This window comes from Neodiprion virginianus, chromosome 2, assembly GCF_021901495.1.
Source record: "Neodiprion virginianus isolate iyNeoVirg1 chromosome 2, iyNeoVirg1.1, whole genome shotgun sequence".
Taxonomy (NCBI): Eukaryota; Metazoa; Arthropoda; class Insecta; order Hymenoptera; family Diprionidae; genus Neodiprion; species Neodiprion virginianus.
The window spans coordinates 3632644-3651823 of NC_060878.1; the positions used below are offsets into that span (position 1 = coordinate 3632644).

The 19180-nt window shown below is 35.2% G+C and overlaps 1 protein-coding gene across 2 annotated transcripts in view; it reads left to right on the forward strand.

The window, feature by feature from the left end:
* Positions 1-1966: 1966 nt before the first annotated feature.
* The window catches only part of LOC124299198 (peroxidasin homolog pxn-2), a 38391-nt gene continuing 21177 nt past the window's right edge, over positions 1967-19180 (forward strand). Inside the window, exons 1-2 of one of the 2 annotated variants that reach the window (XM_046752204.1) lie at positions 1967-2125; positions 4331-4435. In XM_046752204.1, coding sequence (XP_046608160.1) covers positions 2076-2125; positions 4331-4435 — 155 coding nt within the window. In that variant the 5' untranslated portion in view covers positions 1967-2075. Of the gene's footprint in view, positions 2126-4330; positions 4436-6980; positions 7769-19180 lie in introns of those variants that run through there. The other variant, XM_046752205.1, reaches the window with a different exon arrangement.

Below are 19180 nucleotides of genomic sequence, written 5' to 3' on the forward strand. Positions count from 1 at the left end.
TGAGATTCGATGTGTTTGTTGTACAGATTTAGTGGCGATGGTCAGTAATGCGGATATTCCGCGGTCTGCGGTGTGTCTTACTTTTTATTGTTCGCGTAAGCAGAATCAGTTTATTTTATTTTTATTTTTAATTTTTTGTAATATCACTATATATGTATATATACATATATGGATATTATTTCACACTAACGATAAAAAATCGTGATTCCACCTCAACGACTCGAATTCTTTGTAGCAAAGCTGACTGTAAAAGACGCGTTTATCTCATCGTGACGACGAAAACTGTTCAAACCAATAATGATAGTGTGACTATTAATCGACTTATTTATATACTTAATCAAATTATTGAGAATAACACATTGGCATATAATATAATAAATATACTTATATGCAGGATCCGCGTAATTTTTAAACTAACGTTGAAAAGATGTCGCAGCAACTCTTTGGCATTAGATTTAAAAAACTAAAAGCACTTTTTTTTTCTCTTGTTATATCGGTATAACCGCATAATCGTTAGAAAGATTAATTTTTTCCTTTCATTTTTTCATTCTTTCTTCGATTTTTCTGGATTTGTATACGAGTATTTTTTCGTTATTTATACTTTCGCTCTTTTTTTATTATTTGAAAAATCCTCCGCACAGCGCTGCATTTACAGTTATAAACACGGAAGTGCAATTTATTACCATAGACGAAGGGGGGAAAAAAAAAACACACACGCATTGCATCAGAAAAGAAATTACAGACAAGCTGCGGAATTAATCGCAAGGATATAAAAATCGGGACGAAGGATTATAGATAATGAAAGGATTAATATCACCCGGATTCCAATGAAACTTAGAATCAGTCGGATACTGAGATCACGGCTGATAGATCGACTTGCATGGTATATGAGAATTGAAAAAAAACAAAAAGCAAAAAACAAAAAAAAAAAAAAAAAAAACAACAAACGCCGCTTGCACGCAAAGCCATGAGAAAATCTATCGGCTTACATAATTTTCTTCGTACGTAAACCTCGATATATGGGGCATTCCACGCGAACTCGGTGAACGGTTGATCGTGAAATTTTCTTTTTATCTCACCAAGGATTTTTCCTACGTTGGTACGACGACTGGAAAAGCATGCGAAAAAAAATTTTCAAATTTCGTTCAATCTCTCGTACTTGGCTTTTTGATTTTTCAAACTCTTCTCAAAGACACCAAAATAGATTTGTCATGAAACAAGAAAGAACAAAACAAAATCCGGTTACCAAAATGAAACATTTTCACGTAAGATTTAGAGTAGGACCTTTATTCTATTTTTTTTTTTTTTTTATCGTTTTTTAGATTTTCATACCTGTTAGAAATCTATTACAATAAATACCGCATCTCCGATTTGATCGATGATTTTTTTGTTTTTTTTTTTTCATCGCTTCTCCGGTTCTAAAATACATTAAAGATTTTTTTCAAAATTTTACAATAAATTTGCCGACAGGTATGAAAATAGTAGAAAACGATTAAATAAGAATAGAAACAACGAGGTTACACTCTGAATCTTTCGAGAAAATGTTTCATTTCGGAGAAAAAAATGTGTCTTTCTTCTCTTCTTGATGAATAAAAATCAATCTGGACGTTTTTGAGATGGGTTTATTTGAAAATTGTAAATATTTTTCCAGAAGGTTCTTAGGGTTAAAATCACTTGATCAACTAAATAATCAAGTCCTACCATCTGATAGGAAAAATCCTTGGTGAAATGTAAAAATATCATGGTCAACCGTGTTACCGATTTGGCCCGGAATGCCCCATAGATATGCATCGCGATTAATTAGCGTCAGTATTAATTAAACACACCCGTATGCCTGTATAATAGATTATTATAAATATATCGATGATTAAATCACGGTGAATATTACACACGTATACAAGTACTGCATGTAATTGTTTTCTACATGTTTTCTGTTACAGGTATGTGTATGGATATTTGTAATAATTGCTTGCCCGAGTTCAAAGCTCTGATGCAGAAAACAGGAAGTTATGGACCGAGAACGAGGCTGCAGCCCTCGGGCATCCATTCGCCTTGGCGTCTCTACAATAACATAAATGTACATATCCACCTTGTATCTAGGATCAGTCCTAGACCAACGTCTATGGTGAGTATCTCTGCACATACATGTAACGATTAAACACGCAAAGCAGTAGTCGAAATTCGATAATAAAATTTTCTGTTTGATAATTCACCGTACAATACATACATATATCTTATCTTAATATATATAAATCTCGTGTCACGATGTTTGTCCTCAATGGACTCCTAAACCACTTAACCGATTATAATAAAATACGCACACCATGTGCAGTTCGATCCAACTTGAGAGATAGGATAGTTTAAATCTCAAATTATAGTCGCAATTTTAATTTATTGCTAATTATTTGTCTGTTATTATTCGACAGTCACAATTATCTGTTAACTCCGAATGATTCTAACAGATGTCGATACCTTTCGACTGGGTTGAGTAAGTAATCAATAGATGGCGCTGCTATGGTAAATCTACGAACGTGTCATATAAGCTACACTAGCAACCCATCCCGGCTTCGCACGGGCATATAATAATATAATAAAAGAAAATACACAATGTTTACAGTGAGTTTCTAGAAAAATAACATTTATATTATTACTTAATATTATTATATGCTCGTGCGAAGCCGGGATGGGCTGCTAGTATATATATATATATAGAGGGTGAGCCGAAAAAACTGACCTATCGAATCTATGGTCTTAAAGGGATCTATTTACTGAGAAAGAAAATTCTACCGTTTGGCAAAAAATTTTACAGAGCTCAATTTTACAAGGTGTCGCTGGCCATTTGAAATTTCCCATTTAAATAACGATGCGAAAATAATTTTTTTCATTATAAATGCTGTAACTATTGAACCGTTTTAATCAAAAAAAATTTCAAGGCATATTCTTGCGGGGCATTAAATATATATATATATATATTGGGGCGAGCCAAAAAAACATACGTATAAAATTTTATATTCGTACAAGTGTGTCAAAAAAAAAAAAAAAAATCGACTCCCGAGTGTAAAAAATTGTATTAAATATTCTCGATTGAACTTCCTTCTCAATAAATCGTCGATTTCGTCGTATTTTATAAAAAATTTTTCCTTGACATTGAAACGATGCAAGCATCGGATGATCGGATCCAAATATGGGTATAAACGAATTTTTTTTGTTCGAGGAAAAATATTTCGTAAAATACTACGAAATCGATTATTCGTTGAGAAGGATTCGAGGATGTTCGAGGACTGCATATTAATATCGACTAATAAAAAATGTTTATATACGTAACAAGTATCTGGGATTTACCAAATTATGAATGATCGGTATAACAATAACAACAATAATAATACCAATAATATAAATTGCAGGAATATATATATATATATATATATTTTTTTTTATTTTTTATTTTTTTTTATTTTTTATTTTTTTTTATTTTTTACCGCCGGTTATATACCCGTTAGAGTATGTCCCCAGAGGGCTGCGTAGATCTGTGCGGGGCAAGGAAAGAGATTGATTAGTGACCATTATTATGCGGCTGAAGCCGTCTTGATATATGGAGGAAAATTATTACATTTATTTTTTATTCGATCAATCGCTTATGTTCAACGAACGCGTTAAACATATGTATACACGGTGTATACCGGGTGTAAAATGGTTTGAGGTAAAAAGAACAAAAACAAAACCAAAAAAAAAAAAAAACAAACAAACTAGACTTTCACAGACGCGAAAATGTGGAAAGTTCGATCAGGTGCAGAAAATTGAAGATGCATGAAAAGTCGAAACACAGAAAGTTTAAAAGATAATGTGGAACTGCGGTAAAATCGAGAATCTGTACACGATTCTGTGTTATCGAGAGGAATTCTCACGATTCGACAGTTTGGAATTCTAGCATGTTCCGGGACTTTCTAATTTTTCGACTTAAAAAATTTTTAATCTTCATTCATGAAAGAAATTATCAAATCGCCGCTACGCGTCATTACAATTTGGATGAAATTTATTATATCCATACCGAACCAATAAATATCCATATTTTTGAAAAAAAAAAAAAAAAAAACGAACTTCTCAAAAGTGATTGTAAAAATATTTCAAAATAATAAATTTCTTCCCGATGTTTCGATATTTCTTATATATACATATATGTATACATTTTATTACCACCCAGTTCAAAGTTTGTTTGTTTTTTTTGTTTCTCTTTTTTCCTTAGATATAAAATCACACGGCCAATATTATGGAAACTCTCAACGCTGGCCTAATTCGTCGTAATAATGACATGGTTTCGAGGTTGTTTTAGGAGGTTTGCTAATCGTTCGTCGTTAACGGCATTGACCAACGATCACGGGACTCGTGGTGTTCAGGGAAAGGGAACGGAATGTCGCACTGCAATATCCACGAGCAAGTAAGTAAGTAAGTAAGTAACTTGGTCGGTTATAAGATAAACTCTGTATACAACAACCGAGTAGTATAAGCGGTGATAATTTGAATAGAAAACAAACTGCGAAAGTTTACGTCGGCGTCATCCTCGTAGTCGGATGATTTTACATTGGCCGACTATCGTCCGCAGACGGACGTATCTTTGTGACGAAATCCTGATTATTCCGTTTTGCGTCGATAAATCTAAACTTACACGCCGGCGAGGTACCAAAAAAGTGGTAAATATCGCATCTCTGCACGGCCAGCGTAGTATTATTATCATCCAATTAGTCGTTCGGCAAAAAGAGAGAAAGAAAAAAAGAAAAAGAAAACAGAAAACACTTGTTGAACGAGTAAATTTAGAAGATGAACGGATGAAGGGAGAAAACTTTTTTACCGACAGTTTAAACGACGCGTCTAATTGAAGTAAAACATTTTTACATCTTTTTATTATTCTTCGTTTCTTGTTCCCTTTTCGACGCTTTTTAAAAAAAATGTATACATGTGTAGATACGCGCCGATGATATCACTGTGTAATATCGCGGAGGTATATAATGTAACGAATTTGCGAAACGCTCCTGCACGCTGCAGTTTCGCTCTCTGCGAAATGACAAACAAACAGGCGACGAAATCGGTCAAGCTAGAGAAGTAAAAGAGAAAGAGAAAAATATATATATATATATATGTGTATATGTGTGTGTGTGCGAAAATAAATAAATAACAAAAAGTAAGTAGAACGAAGAAGAGTAATAAATTTTTAACGAAGCTCTATGTAATATAATTGGCATGGGAGACAACAAATCTTTGCACCCACATTCGGCGACGGCGTCTCTGCATAATTTAAAATCTCAAGGATGAGATGTCCGGGCTGCTCTCTTGATATATATTTACTTACTTTTTTTTTTTCTCTCTTCTAATTTTTAATCGCGAACAATGTCCGACGCTGATTGAAATTATCATATACCTGCTGTATGTTCATCGATGAAAATTATCCTTGCGATGTTTGTTAAAGCCGATGGATGAAAGAGGGGAAAAAAATAATAATAATAATAACGGTGGGATTTTTCGGAGTCGATACGATTGTTTATTGAAATTTTGTTTAACGATCAGGTATTAGGTACCAAAAGTAAACAAGTAGACGGATACGCGTCTATGGTCTATACAAGTGCGTATGTTTAATACGTAGATGAAGATGGCTCTTATCTGTGAAAAGTCGTTAATATTATGTAAGATCGATGATTGGAAAGATAAACATTGTACGATATTGTGTGAGTGTAAATTTTTATACAGAGAAATAAGTGCTTGAATCGCATATGCATTATTATTATTATTATTATTATTACATAAAATAAATAAAAAATTATCCGGACCGAGGATTCTAGGAAAATTATTTCGGTGTATAAAGTAATAAAACCTGCACTTAGAGTCAAGGTGATGTTTGTCGTCCGTGATTAACTAATCGAAAACAGAGATAGAATAATAACGAAAACTTCATAACCGATTCCCTTTGAATGACGTAATCACGTGTAAAGTGTGTATAAAAAATAAAAATAAAAATTTCCATCGCGATGCTTGTACGGAACGTAAAATAGAGAAAAATAATAGTATTTCTTTCGTATTCTTGTGATCGTTAATACCCAGTTCGAAGCCTGCGGTATCTACCACAGAGGCATAATGATTCACAGAAATGAAGAAGGACAGAAGATCATATGCAAGGCGTTAATTATTCGAATGGGTTTCTTCAAAGCTCGAATCGTTTAATTATCGTGTTTTCCTTGTAAGTGGAAAAAATTACTTTGCAACAATGGTACAAAATTTATCACACGCTACGAGACTCGATTAATGAATAGAATTATGAATTATCGTACAGTAAATATACAAGTACAAGTTTCTGCTTCAATTGATATATATATATATGTATATAAGAACGAATGTTACAGAAATACTCGACCTACTAAATCCCCGGATCTCACCTCGAATTTTTCCAATAGATTTTAGGCATTCCCCGAGTCAATAATCCAGCCTTTCAAATCCTGAAAAATTCCCGCTCACTGATAGACGAGCCTCGGCTTATCACTCGTCGAGAAAAGTCGATCGTTCCTTACCAAATCATCGGAAACGTGAAATTATCACCCGGAAAGCAACATGGCGTCCGAGCGTCAGCTGATCGCTGTCGGGGCGCCATGTTTGAAATTATATATTTCGGGGATATTTGCGACGACAATTTGAACGGATCGAGATTCGGTCGGCTAGCTCTGCCAAAAAAATAAAAGATAAACAAAAAAAAAAACAATATATATATGTATATGTATAAAAAAAATCACACCTCCCAAAATAAAAAAAATTAAAAAGAAGAATTCACACCCGCATTCGAATCCGAGACTGTGAACGCGTTTAAACCGCCTCACGCGCACGGCGTTCTATCATTCCGGAATCGCGAGGTCCGTGCATCATCATCCCCCCACTAGGTCGTTTGGCCGTCAGAAACCACAGAGGAGAAGGTGTCGCGGACTCGGTAAATACGAGGACTCGAGACAGGAGAGGCTCATACCGGACTCTGTTCGCGGTTAGTTGTGGTGCGTCGATCGAGAGAGAGAGAGAGAGAGAGTGCGGTTTTATTACACCCTCGCAGACTGACATTGATCGGTAAACGAAAAGGAAGGGAAAAGAATCCGACGAAAAAAACGTTGAAAAGAAAAAAAAAAAAAAAACAGACACCAGAGCAAGGTTTTTTTTCGTTTAGGATTAATTTATTTTTTATTTTTTATTCTACCCCGCCCCCGACCCCCGCCTCCGCGGACAAAGTTCCTTTCCGAACTGTACCTTCTTCGTTTGTACAAAGTTGTTGAAAAATTTCGGAGACGCGAGTGCGGAACTATCGCTGCGGGTTTTTTTTTTTTTTGTTTGTTTTTTTCTTACTTTCGTCCAATGACACGATCTGACTCGACGTTAACGATTACATTATTACACACGTACGCCGATCGGTGAAATTCTAAATATAATTGCAATAATAACGATAATCGTAAGAAGAACTACGAATTAAAATTAGATCACATAATATACAAATCGTGGTGAGAAATTAAATTTGTTGTAAAGAGAAATAAAAGAGAAAAGGGAGAAGGATCAAAGAAATAAGTATCGGCCAAGTTTTTTTTTTTTCTTTATTCTTCTTCTAAATAAACAAATCAACAAATAACAGCGCCAAATGTTTTTAGTGTAGAAAAAAAAAAAAAAAAAAAAAAAAAAAAAAATTAACCAATCAACGAAGCATCATGTTGCACGAGCGTTACAACAGAATGAACAGGATAACACATATTTGGTGAGTTGAATCCTCTGTGATGTACGTAGAATAAAAGATTTGAGAACATATAATAGACGGATTATTAATTATACTTTATTTCTTGTATTACTTAACATTACGTACAGTTTCTTCTTCATCGATCCGTTTATCATTTTGCATTCATTGCGATATTCATATTTAGTGTATTATATATGTACAATAATAACGGTCTCATTTTCGTCCCTGGATATACATAAATAGGAGATAATTAGTCCTGTAATAGAGTCTACAGATTCAAATAGCTAATAATCGTTGATAATTGATACACATTGTTATGCATGTATAAAAATGTTATGTGTATGTATATATATATATACATGTATATACAGTAGCGGAAACAGTATTGAACGTTTTCGTAATGCGAAAAGAAATTCGCGAGATGAAAACGAAACTGAAATTCCCTTTCGCGATCAGCGGTGCGTGCCGGCACTGTGTGTAATATAATAATATGGCACTCGCTCACGATCAGACTTAACACGTATACCGGTCCAGACTAGTCTGATCTACAATAATTAAAGTCCGAGTGCGTTTTGAGCTGCTGAAACAGATCTGCCTCACTGTCAATAATCACCTTCCTGAAACCGAATCACTTTCAAAGAAATTCCAAGAGCGGTATAATTATGCGCGGTTGGACGTAACGCAATATGGGATTCATTAAAATTTTCATCATATCGATAACACTTTTGTTTATCCGTATATCCAGAAATCGATCGTGTTTGTTTTTTACAAATTTATATATTTGTTTTTTTTTTTGCGTTTTTTGGCTCGATTTTTCATTTCCGTCACGGTTTCGTTCGATAGATTATTATTGTTATTATGTATGCAGATACGTATTATGTTATGTTAGTGAAAATCCAACGCGAAAGTGACGAGTATATATATTTATATATGTATGTATATAGGTTGCTTGTTACGCGGTGTATAAAACAGATTTCGTCGAATCAATTAGCACCGGGCGTGACGGAACTGCAGTTGGATTTAGTGAAAATATCGGGATTGTAAATGGTAGAGAGCTCAGTTTGTAAAATCCATTTATTATTATAATACGCCTCTAACGGTGAAATCGAATTCGAGAGTTATAATATTAAGTTTGTACAGGTACACACACACACACATACACGCACAGAGATACTTGGACCTGTATTTATTATAACAAACTGCCGACAAACTACCGACACCAAGTCCAAAAGTATATTGATCCGTACTATGTGCATCACTGTTTATATATTATACATATTATTTATATATTGTTCGTGAAGCCTGAATTTTTATAGAATTCTATCTCTGTATAAACGTGTATGATACGTTTATTGTTAAAACAAAAAAATGGAATATTTTTTATTTTTTCAAAATTCAAGTCGAAAATATTGTTCGAAATGACGAAAAAGGAATACTGTACAAGTTTCAGCTTCTTAATATTAATATTTAGAGGTGTCTCGTCGGGATTTTCTATTTCATTTTTTCATATATCTACTCTTTCAAAAGTTATTCAATATCAAAGATCAACGAACGGCCTTAAATAACTTTTGAAATAGTAGATTTATCAGAAAATGATAAGAGACCTTTTTTGTAGAGCGTTCAATTCCCTAAAAAAATACCTCCTGATATTATCGGTAAACTAACGGGTTGACGAGTTATAAAATTCCAAAAAAAAAAAATTAAACTTTTCCATCACATTTAAATGGTAGGTAGAAAATCGCGACGAGACACCTCTAAATATTAACATCAAGAGCTGAAACTTGAACTTGAAGCATCTTTTTTTCCGTCGTTTCGAACAATACCTTCGACTTGAATTTTGAAAACAAAAAAACCGTCAATTTTTTTTTATACAGTCCAATGAACATGTAAATTATCAAATAATATGAAACAGGTTTAAAGATATGAATGAAGAAAAGAAAGAAAAAAAAAATGTAGATACAAAAAAAGGAACATTTTTTTTCAACATCGCGTACAAATTGTTATTCAAAACGATAATCTTTTCCCAGGTGTGTATATAGATATGCGTGCAATGATTGAAGATCGCTCAAACTGTATAATAAAACGGTAAAATATTGTCAGAGGCCAAAGGTGCCAACAATAATTGTATAACCCGTCCTACGAGACAATAACATTATACATATACCTATCTATATTACAATTCATGATTTATACGCCGTTTCTGCAGCCGCTGGAACAGCTCGTGAATTTTAATCTTCTCGCGTATGTTTGCAAGAAAGCGCAAGGGCGATTAAAAACCTGCCCCGAGGATATTTTCGCGCAAATTTATAATAGTGTATATTGTAATAAAAGTACGTATGCGCGTTGAACACGTGGATAAAAAAGCTTCGTTATCGATTAACAGTTGTACATTTTAAATGCCTGACCTGACGTGCAACGATATATTTTTTTATTTTTGTACGGAAAATATGAACAATATAATAATGATAATGGCAATGGTAACGACAGAAACGGAGGTGAGAAATTTGGGACGTGGCGAATTTTACCGTCGACGAAAATTACACCGATTCGTCGCGGTGTGTAAACTTGAAGGAAAACCGGAGAAAGAAAAAAATGCATTATATATTACAGCACGCAACGATTAAACGGTGTGACGAAGGAAATTTGCTTCTGCGAATATGACGCGAGTTTGACGATGACTATTTGTGACATCGAAGTAGCTTTTCGATTATTAAATACGTTTCCGTAGAAAGAAACGTAACGAAAGAAAGAAGGAAGAAGAATGAAAAAGAAAAAAAAGAAAAAGAAAAGAAAAGAGAAACGAAAGGAAAACAACCGGTCGATAAATACTTTCACGCACGGATTTGTAAAATTATAAGGCGGGGTCTTGTTGACATTTTCTATTGCACAATAATAATAACAATAATGATAAAACTACGATGATTATTTCACAGCGAAAGTAAAAACTCATTTTTATTCACGGCGTTGGGTTAACGTGTAAAAATAAAAAAAAAATAAATAAAAAAATTTACAACGAATAGATCATAATTGATGTTGGTAACGTTATCGCAACGATTCGTGCCGCTGAAGAATCGTTTTTTCGAAATTTTTTAATTGTCCGAAATTCGGCAAACCGTGATAAAACAAAATACACTCATATTTCGAAATCTTAGTTCGTTGAAACTCATTTTGTAAGATTAGGAAAATGGTGTTTTTTTTTTTTTTTTTTTTTTTTTTTTATCTGTTGCTCCCAACGTTTCGTTACTACGATAACGTTACTAATTTCAATCCGGTACGAATATCGTCACGAGGTACCAACTAGACAAACACGATAAATCCATCCACCTTCTCCTTTTCTATATTCATATAAGGTATTACAATATACGTATATAGCTCTTGTGCCTGACCTATCACGACTTTAAATTATTGTTTCGGGCTAGAAAATACACGCGTGTAATAAATCGGCGATCATCGAATAACTTTGCCATTCCAGCGATGTAACAAAGTCTTTTATTCTGTCGATATTTTATTTATTTATTTATTTATTTTTTTTTCTCCAATCGTATGCGCTTTAGTCCAATTTCTGTTTCTTTCGATTGGTTTTAATTTTTTTTTTTTTTTTTTTCCGAACCTCGCTTCGGAAAAGTCGGTCTCCATTGTCGTCATATTTCATCATGTATATATTTGTAATGCGTTTGTGCGTATAATGTTATTGCCTCTCGGCACGCGACGCGAAGTTATAAATGGACGTTGAAAAGAAGAGAGTTTCAAAAAAAAAAAACAATTAAAAAATCACAATCGAAAGAAAGAAACAAAATATGAAAAAACGAAAGAAAGATGAAATAAAAATGGAAATGACCTCAAAACTGCAGAGATGCTAAAAGAGACCTCGAAACTTCGACTCGATTTAAGGAGATGCACAATTACCTGCACAGACCGCGCTTTACCAATTATTAGGTAATTGACGGTGCGCATTTACGGTTTACTGGTATACGTATGATATAAAGAAAACGACGACGATCACGTCAAGGTATCAGCAGAATGGATTTATAAATATGGAGTCAAGGCGAACGACTCGCGGCGACATATCGAAGATCGTTCGAAATTTTTTGAACCACCTTTACACATTATTTTAACTTTCTTGTTTCGATTTGTTTGTTCGTTTTTTTTTCGTTTTCTATTTCTTTTTTATTTCTTCATCATCATCGTCGTCGTCATCATCATCATCATCCTCAAACCGTTTCGTCACCGCAGTCATGCCTGTGGAATTAACAGCTCATCTTCGGACGTATCATTCCACTCTGACTTTATGATGATCTTGCCGCACAAAAGTGGCGACATTAATCGTCCTTCATTATATAAATACTTGATGTACGAGTTGAGGCGGTTGAATACAGTGGAGTAATATGTGCAGCAAGTGCGTGGTATTTATTATGCTGCGAGAGAAAGATGGTGAAAGACAGAGAGAGCGAGAGATAGATAGATAGAGAGAGAGTCGATCACTCACTCATTGTCGGGCAGACGCACGGATACGTAGAAAAGTGAGGTTATTACAGCGAGGAAGAAATTTTATCGAGAAGGGTCTCGCCGCTGAGATTTTAGTTTTTTACGATTGAAACGAATTAACAGACTTCAATGTAGTAAAGCAAGACTGCGTACATATTTTTCTCCCGAACACTTCGTCGCCTTCCTTTCAACGTGCCTTTAGGCTTAGCTTTTTTCTTTCTTTCTTTCTTTCTTTTATTTCTTGTATTTCGTTCCATGGATTTAATGGTTCTTCGCGAACACGGAAGAAAAACGAGACTCATAAATCATTTCTATTTCTCCGCGATGCTCGAGTCCAAGTTTCGACGCTATATTTTCTCCACATTCTTTTCTTTTCATTCTTTATATTCAATTAATTCTTCGATAACTCATTGCCAGTAATTAAACGACGAAAGATAACAATCAAAGTCAAGTTTTTAACTGAACGAGGCAGAGACTTAGTGACTTTAGGAACGCGACGTGCGCTTTGAACGTTCCGAAATAATCTCAAGATGGCGCCGCGTGCGCTCGTGACGTCATAAGTGCAGCGGTGAATCGCTGGTCGATCTCGAGTCGTCATTTGATTCGGGATTAAAAAAAAAGAAGAGGAAAATATGAACGTGAAAAAATATACATAACAATAATACATGAATCATTTTCTACTGTATTCGAATAAATTTACAGTGACAAAGGGAATTCGAAATTTTAAATTTATCAAATCCTTCTTAATTTTATTATTTTCATTCGTATCGTATCAAACGATTCGTTTTAATAACTGTGTATCACACAAATACGTATACGTATATATATATCGGGACAATCTGTTGAAACTTGAAAATGAACCGCGCATGCGCGAGTTTTATCGGCTGTTCGTGCAGGCTGGCCATCCCAAGTTTCAGCTGTTAAACTATTTCTGCCGGCGATGTGATTGATACGAATTTTCGAGGTTAGAATCTCGGATAATCGAGGCGGTGACTCGGAAAGGTTTGGGAAGCATTTGTTATCGGGTCGGAAAGTTGATTCTTCAAAGAACGGTCGGAATTCAACGCTTACGCTCTTTGAAAATTCGAAACGTCCACATTTTGCGTAAGTTGGCCCGCCTGCATCCCGGACAAGAATATCGCTGCGGGAAGATTTCGCCGAGCAATGAGATTTAATTGTTTGGCGCATGCGCGGTTGATTTTCATCATTCAAGATATTGTCCCGGTATTCACCTGTATAACGAACTCTAACGAAACGAAGTTTGTTACAAGCCGCGAGCGAACGGATCTCCCGTAACGATCGGGATCACCAGACTACTTTCACCTGCTGCTGAGGATTTCCTCGCATTAGAGATATGTATGTCTAATATATGTATAATACATTCAAAAAAGACTATGTGTGTGTGTGTGTGTGTGTGTACATATGCTCGAGACTCAGTTGCCTGAGGCAATAATGTTCAGAAATTTATTTCTCATTCATGTTTTTCATTCCTTATTCTTGTTTGTTTCATTTTCCTTCTTTATGCGCGCGTGTATATATATATACATATACATACCATTTTTATACTCGTATTACATGCTTCTTTCTCTCTCTTCGCTTTATTAGAGAATATATCGCTTTAATTAACGTTAAACTTGTATCGATAAGACAAGTACAAAGAAAACTACTCATATACACGGATACAAATACATCTCATTCCCGTGCAGCATTTTAACATAATATATCGTCTTTTTGCGTTACCGTAGGTTTTTCCCCCCCGTCTTTGAGACTTTCCTTTCTTATTTCCATTTCTTTTTTTTTTTCATTTTTTTTTTTGTTTTTGCTCCTTTCAAGATAAACATAAAACAAACAAACTTAAAAAAAAAAATTGAAAGATGGCGATGACGACGGCGGTGGTGGCGGTGGTGATGGTCCTTGTGTCAAAAGATTTCTCCACGGTTCCGATGGCCCGCTATGTATGTACATACATACATTATATATACCTCACGGCCCACCAACTGACCCACTGACACTGTATACCAAAAACTCGAAACTCTGTGCACGTATGCATATGCATCGAAGACGCACACACACACACACACACACACACACAGATATATGTGTGTGTACGTATAAAGTCTCGAAATATCATTCGGGCACGGACCGATTAAATTCTTATACCTACCTTTCGGTCGAAAATCTTGGCGGTAAACCGTGACCCTGGCTTTCTTGGTATGCGGATCTCTGCATCGGTACACGGTTCAATACTTTCGCATTAATATCTGTACGGTATGGTCGTGCTGTAAGGTATCGCATTCTGGCCGGCGCGTCGAGAGGAATTCATGAGCAATGCCTTATTATAGATATTTAATACACGCTCGACGATCTAACGGGCTTTCTTTTTAATCTTTCTTTTTTCTTTTTCTTTCTCTTCGCTTTCTTCGCTGGAGAAGATTTAGTTTGTCGCGACTGTTGGAGATAAGTTCAGACCGAATATCGAATGTAAGGATGACCGGGTGAATTTTGACTTGAAAATAAAATCGCGTTGCGAAAGTTATTGTATAATATATATATATGAAGGTATGATGTATGCAGGCGATCGTGAAATGAAAAAATATATTCGTATACTAGGTACTTCGAAATCGATTTATTATAATTTTAAAACGTGTCGAAACTCCGCTTGAAATCCACCTTCGGCTTAAGTGTAACTAAAATGAGGACGTGTGACGATTTATTTAGTTACTCGAATTCAAACATACATTATTCAAGCTTCTGATTAATTATAACCACTTCGATGATACGTTATCCACTAAATTCGCAATTTTATGTGTATACATTTATATAAATTTACTGCATATAATTTTATTACACATATTAAACTATTTGAAATCTTGAAAAATCTTGCATGAATCCATCTACTCAAAAATGCCTTTTAAATTACACGTAGAATAGCCTAAAGCAGCGAATGAAAATGAGGTTTAATAATTGAATTCGAAGTTGGATGAATTTTTGTGAAAATTGTTTGAGCACTGTTAGAATTAAGTAATTGAAAACTGAACGCTGTAGTTTTAGGGGTTATTATATTCTAAGATTGGAAGATGATGTAGTGGTCAGTTTTTCTTTCAACGTTATTTCATAAGTTGCAGTAAGCTTGAAACCTACGTTCTTGAACGAAGAAGATATCGAAGTGGTATTACAAAAAATCCAGTACATGGATACACATACAGGATGGATTATATGTAATTCTTAGTCAGGGTGTTTGAAAAAAAAAAAATAATTAGCGATTTTCCACCACAGTACTCCCTAAAAAGTTTGTTCAGGTTAAAAGAAAGGTTCTTTCGAAAGATGAGCGTTCTACGTTACGTTGAAGATCGCGCTCAGTTGATTTTTCATTTTGATACGATTTTTATTGTTGCAATTTACGAAGTATCGCGAATAAAATTTTTTTTATCGCTTACGTCAATCACGATATCAATTTACGTCACAAAGAAGACCCAAGCTTGTAATGTCAATTCTTCGGTCGATGTTCGAGAAGCGTATCCGACGACTTTTTCGTTATTAATTCAATCTCATAAAACGGTTGTAATTCAATATGAAATTTTTATTTAGGAGAATAAGATTACCGGTTGTGCTGTATCGTCGCGTTACGGATCGTGATCTTTGGGTCGAATGCGAACAAGTCGGGAAAGAAATAACAATCGAAATGTCGCAACGTGTTTTTTCACAAATTCAAAAACAACAAACGTGATAATAAAAGCGAAAAATCAAACGAGCGCGATCTTATCTCACGTAATGTTATAGAACTATCGTCTAATCGCAGAATCTTTCTTTTAACCTGAACAACAAACATTTTAGGTGCTGCCATGGTGGAAAATTGTAAATTAATTTCTTTCTAAAACCCACCCACACAATATACGTACGAAAATGCATCTCCATCGACTATGCGCGCGACACCTTGAATTCATTATCAAGTCCCTGTTTGTTGATCAGTGTCCCGGAGGCGAAACGAAAGAGAGTGACGACGATCCACATGTCATGTATGTACGTACACTTGGGGACAATGAATCTGAGACGCTTAATTTTTTACACTAGACAGTTACGTTGGCAACACGGAGAAACCTACAGCGCCACGGTCGGCCGAGCGCGAAACTAACTCAATCTCAGTAAACGTAACGTAACCCATGACCGTCGAATCTAACCTTAGAATACCGCGGGGATAATGACTTCTTGGATCGACACGTATTCTAAGGTTAGATTCGACGGTCATGGGTTATGTTACGTTTATTGAGATTGAGTTTGTTTCGCGCTCAACCGACTGTGGCGCTGTAGGTTTCTCTGTGTTGCCAACGTAACTGTCTAGTGTAAAAAATTACCCGTCTCAGATTCATTGTCCCCAAGTGTTTATACATACCTACAGCTAGGAACATACGTATGTATCGGTGTTGCACCTTGGCATTGGACTTACCTGGTCTACAAGTATGTAGTCTTCAAGTGTCGTTGCACGAAGTGCGTGTGAATACATATATATAGTATATATATATATATATATACTCGTTATACATATATACGCAAGCACACATTAATTTTGCGCGGAGAACGGCTACCGGCTTTTAACCGTGAATATAACAACGTGAAATGAAAGGTATATAATTCACAGACAGACACAGAGACACCTTGGTGTTGTTCCTTCTTCAAATGGACTCGGAGCGAAATAGTCCGTACGTGACTCGAGTGTCTTGCCTCCGGGCCCGGGACCATGGACTTGTCTTGTCTTGTCTCTTGTTTCAAATCGCCCGCGGCTTCGGCCGCGGCTGTGATCATTCCATGAACGGATCGGAGCAGGAAGTAGAGGAGATAGACCGCCGTCGCCTCTCGCTCTTCTCGCACCGATCGTTAGATGCTTGGGAGAGATCGTCGGGCGAGTTGTTTATTATTTGGGATAAACGGCGTATTGATGACAAAAAGGTGATAGGCGCAGCAGAATGACGTTGGGTGGGTAATTTGACGGTGAAGGAAAAAGGCGATCGAACCTGTGATAGGTTTGAAAGTTGGGACTCAACCTCTCACGACAAGGTTGAGTCGATTAGTTGAAAAACACCCGACGGCGGGAAAATTATTTTTTGAAAACAACGCGAGTATTTCGAAATGAAAAGCAACTTGTTTTTGATAAATTTTACCGATAAAATCATGTTTGTTACAGATATTCTAAGAAATGTTTTTTTTTTTTTCTTCGACTTACCGTTTCTCTGTTTTCAGAAACAAAAAGAAAAGTTGTTGTAATCATTTCGAAAGTGAAAAGTGGAGTTTTTTATGTGATCAATTTTTTTGACCGACGATATTTCGAGAACGAGTTACCGGATTTCAATGATTTTGGTCTCAGTCAATGCGGATTTTCCAAACTTAGATCTGATTCGATTTTGGCGTTGATCGGTTCGGTACTTCTTCAATTATTCAAATAATAAAATTCAAAAAAAAAAAACAAATAAAAATGATGATATTTTGGGAATGAATAAATGGATTTGAATGAAAATTTGTATCGTGAGAATTTTCGAGTCGCTAATCACGAATCTAAGGTCAGATTTGCAAAATTTATATTTGATGTGTTCAATAAGCTGGAAAAAAAACTAAAAACATTTGGATTTAGATGAACATTGGTACGCGTCGGTTTGCTGGTTGGCTGATCACGAATCCGAAGTGAAATTGCGGAATCCAAAATGGCGATCCAATGTGGCGGAAACGAAGATTTTTTGAGTCACCGATAAGGAATCCAAGTTCAGACTTCCAAAATTTGTAATTGTGGATGCATCATAGTGTTTAAAAATAAAAAAATCTTCATATTTTCGTACAATACCGTAATCGAGGGTTTCAAAATCATTAATCACGGATCTGAATTGCAGTTCGAAGCTCGAATTGGATATTGTTATTTTCTTTTCTCTCACTACGAACTTTAAACCTAGCTTTGTATTTTCTTTCTAACACTGTAAAATTGCTGCAGTTTTTCTCTCTCAAATCAATTTCTCTTCGCAAATCTCGTCTGAGAATCGCTTTGTTTCGTTTTTTTTTCTCCAGCTTATCGATTACGGTTACAGAGACTATGAAAGTAAAATCCAACGTGCAGAGTCGTATGTACAATGATTTACAGAAAACGAAGTCGCGATTTCATTGTAGCTACAAAGACGCGTTATTCTTCATCAGAATCTTAAATAATATTTAACACAACTATATAGGATTTACCTGATTTTTAAACAATTGTATAAGGAGACGCGTATTATTACGATATTATGTTGGTAAAATTTAATGTTTTATATTGTTATTTTTTTGTTTAATTCCTCTTTGAAATAACCGAAACGTTTTTTTTTTTTTCCTTTCAATTCATAACTATAATACACTTATCGATTGGTTTCAGTTTGCACGCTTTTTCAAACTCAAATGTATACGTTTCATCGCGTATTTGTTTCAGCGTTTTTTTCCGTCCCAACCTCAAGTACATACCAACGTCCGGATTTGTCCGTTCTAACTCGTACCTTACGTGCAGAGTTCCAAGTATGTTCACCTACCCACATACCTACACGTCTACTTTCGATTTTCAACCAGTTAGACGACGCGGCTTGTATTTATCACCTTCGCGCTAACGATCGAATAACCTCATACTAATACAAGCTGCGGAATAGTTGCTTTCAATTTGGAGGAGATGACGTTAGAAAATTAAAACGTATTAAAATATATACCCAAAATGAGGATCGTACTTTGACGGTAGACTGTATTAAAAAAATCTGACGATTTGTTTTTCAAAATTTGTGTCGAAAATATTGTTCGAAATTACGACAAAATAATGCCGTACAAGTTTGAGCTCTTCACATTGATATTTAGAGGTATCTAATCGAGATCTTCTATTTCCCCGTTTAAATAACGTGGGAATTTTTTTTTTTATTTCTCAAACTTTGGAATTTTATAATTCGTCAACGAATT